The sequence below is a fragment of the Penaeus monodon genome, chromosome 17 (genome assembly GCF_015228065.2).
Source record: "Penaeus monodon isolate SGIC_2016 chromosome 17, NSTDA_Pmon_1, whole genome shotgun sequence".
NCBI classification, from domain to species: domain Eukaryota; kingdom Metazoa; phylum Arthropoda; class Malacostraca; order Decapoda; family Penaeidae; genus Penaeus; species Penaeus monodon.
Window position 1 is genome coordinate 22,117,633 of NC_051402.1, and position 2,659 is coordinate 22,120,291.

At 32.5% G+C, this 2,659-nt stretch overlaps 1 protein-coding gene across 1 annotated transcript in view; it reads left to right on the forward strand.

Annotated features, from left to right (window-relative positions):
* The first annotated feature begins 1,532 nt into the window (after positions 1-1,532).
* Positions 1,533-2,659, forward strand: part of LOC119583616 (synaptotagmin-10-like) — a 21,047-nt gene continuing 19,920 nt past the window's right edge. Inside the window, exons 1-2 of the mRNA XM_037932198.1 lie at positions 1,533-1,586; positions 2,265-2,348. Of these exons, the coding sequence (XP_037788126.1) occupies positions 2,342-2,348 (7 nt within the window). The 5' untranslated portion in view covers positions 1,533-1,586; positions 2,265-2,341. The remainder of the gene's footprint in view (positions 1,587-2,264; positions 2,349-2,659) is intronic.

Here is a 2,659-nt window from a genome sequence, read left to right on the forward strand (position 1 = left end):
GCACCATATTGTGCACAAGAGAAAGCAATAAGGACCAACTACGTGAAGCAATATAGATAAAACAACGAAGTCCCCTGTGTAGAATGTTGGAAAAAAGGTGAAAGCAACAACATAGTTTCAGGGCGAGAAATTAGCCAAAAGAGTACAAAAAACGTCCGAAACGTGGGAAGAAATCACTGGGGTTTGGTAGGAAAATGGGGTTGAGCATTCGATAAGTGGTAGAACACACCCCCGGAGGTTTTTTAGAACGAGGCCTTTAAAATTCTGTAGGATATCAATGTACAATGTGATAACGTCTTCGGGCAAGAAAACCAATGATAGTAATCTAAGGAAAAAAGAGGGTTAATAGTTGATATTTCCGACTGCAAACGGGATTTCAGAAAAAGAAATTGAGAAGGTGAAAAATACCAAGATCTGAAAAGGGAAATAAAAAGGTTGTGGGGAAAGCGAGTGCCAAAGTTTTTCCGTAGGATTGGTGCCTCGGAAGCGATACAAAAGATTTGAATGTTGGATTGAAAATATGGACATTGGGGAGGTTTGGGGTACTGCAGAAGACTGCTTTTTTGGGGACGGGAAGAAAATGAGAAAGTTGAACTTTAAAAAGGAGAAGGCAACTGTTACCTTTAGTCATTTGCTATAAAAATCGCCTAAAAGGAAGAAAAACGGCAATAAAAAACCAGGCAGAAATGCTTAAAAAACCATAATAAAAATAAAGTAATAAAATAATGATAAAAGATAAAGATGATGATGATATGATGATGATGAGATATGGAGATGAGAGTGATGGATATGATAATAAAAAACAAAAAAACAATGAAATAACTATAAAATGAAAAACATGGGAATAACAATAATGATAATAATATAATCATTATAACCACCATTACAATTTTTTTTATCATTATAACAACAACAAAAAACAACAAAATTGGATTAAGAATTGTGAGAATAATGGCAGCAACAAACTTAACAGCAAAGATATTGGTAAAGAAACAAAGAAACAAGCTATATGCGAACGCAGAAATTCAAGCATAAAACCTCAAACAAAAACGAAAAAGAAATGAGAAAAGGAGAGTGACAGTACTGAATAAATATGATTAGATGCTAATAGCATGAGCATGGCACAAAGTTACACTAAGAATTTCAAAGTAAATATTTCTATTTCATGTGTGCCGGATACCCAGGTCTGGCAACGAGAGAGAGTGATAGAGGCAATAAGAACCGCTTTACTTTATAACTACAGAGGAAATGCGACCATCCAGTATGTTGATTATAGCTCTGTCTCAGTGAGGGGGATAACTAAGGGCGATTAATTCATTTTCATTTTTTTTTTTTGTCGTTATTGCCGATCATTCCACATTTCCTTTCGCACATGATCAAAACATTTCTCCTCAGCTTACTTCCTTTTATGTTATTTGAATAAAATAGGTAAACAAATATTTCTCATCGACACTACATAATTCCACAACACGTAACTCAACATAGAACGAAATTTTTATTTTCATCTTTTGATTAAACATCCGGTCACTCGCCTAATTTCAGTTTCGTTTTGACTCTCGTAACGATAGGGTGTCTCGCGATGACAAGTAGTTTTTTCTTATAGTTATTGTGTTGTGGAATCTGTTGTGGTATTTTTTGTTGTAGTAATGTGAGAAATAGTGATAAGTTGTAAGAATGCGTTTAGTTTTTTTCATTTTTCAATATAGTGCAAGCCTGAATGTGTTTGGTTTCATATTTTGTTTTCAGTGTGTTTTCGATACACATCGTTTTAGTTCTATTTGTTGTTTACAGTGGACAGAACACACAAAATAATAATACAAAATGAGCACATGCAGACAAAAATTTAAAATATAAATATATTTATATATAAAATATAAATATAAAAATATATATATATATATATTATATTATTAATATATTTATATATAGTATATTATATATATATTATTAAATTTTAATATATATATATTGTATGTTTATATACTATATATAAAACACCGCATATTATATTGTGTGTGGTGGTGTGTGTGTGTGTGGTGTGTGTGTGTGTGTGTGTGTGTGGGGGGTGTGTGTGGTGTTTGGGGGTGCGTGGGGTTTTGTGCGGCGTCGGTGTTTGGGTGCGGTGCGTGTGCGTGCGCGTGCGCGTGGCAAAAATAATAAAGAATTGAAATAGGGGGGTTTGACCAATAACTCCAATAGTTCACATAAAAAATGGAAGGTTTTTGTTAAAGTTTCTTACACAATTTTTCTTTGGTTTATCGCAGCCACAGTGGATTTAAACCTGTAGCTGCTAAGTCCCTTAAGCAACGGCATATTCGCCGACACCGGACACGAAAGGAAAATGCCTGGTGAGTATATTCTTCCTCTTTCTGATCAATGGTAGTAGTAGTACTAATATTAGTATTTGTATTGTTATTATCAATATTATTATTGTTGTTGTTGTTACTACTATTAACATTATTACTATTAATATTTTTTTATTATTTTTATTGTTATTGTTATTATTGTTATTGTTGTTGTTATTATTTTTTTTTTTATTCTTATTCTTATTATCGTTATCGTTACCATTATTGTTATCATTATTATCATTATCATTGATACTAATGCTGCTGCTACCACTACTGTTATCATTAACATTATTATCAGGATTAATATTTTT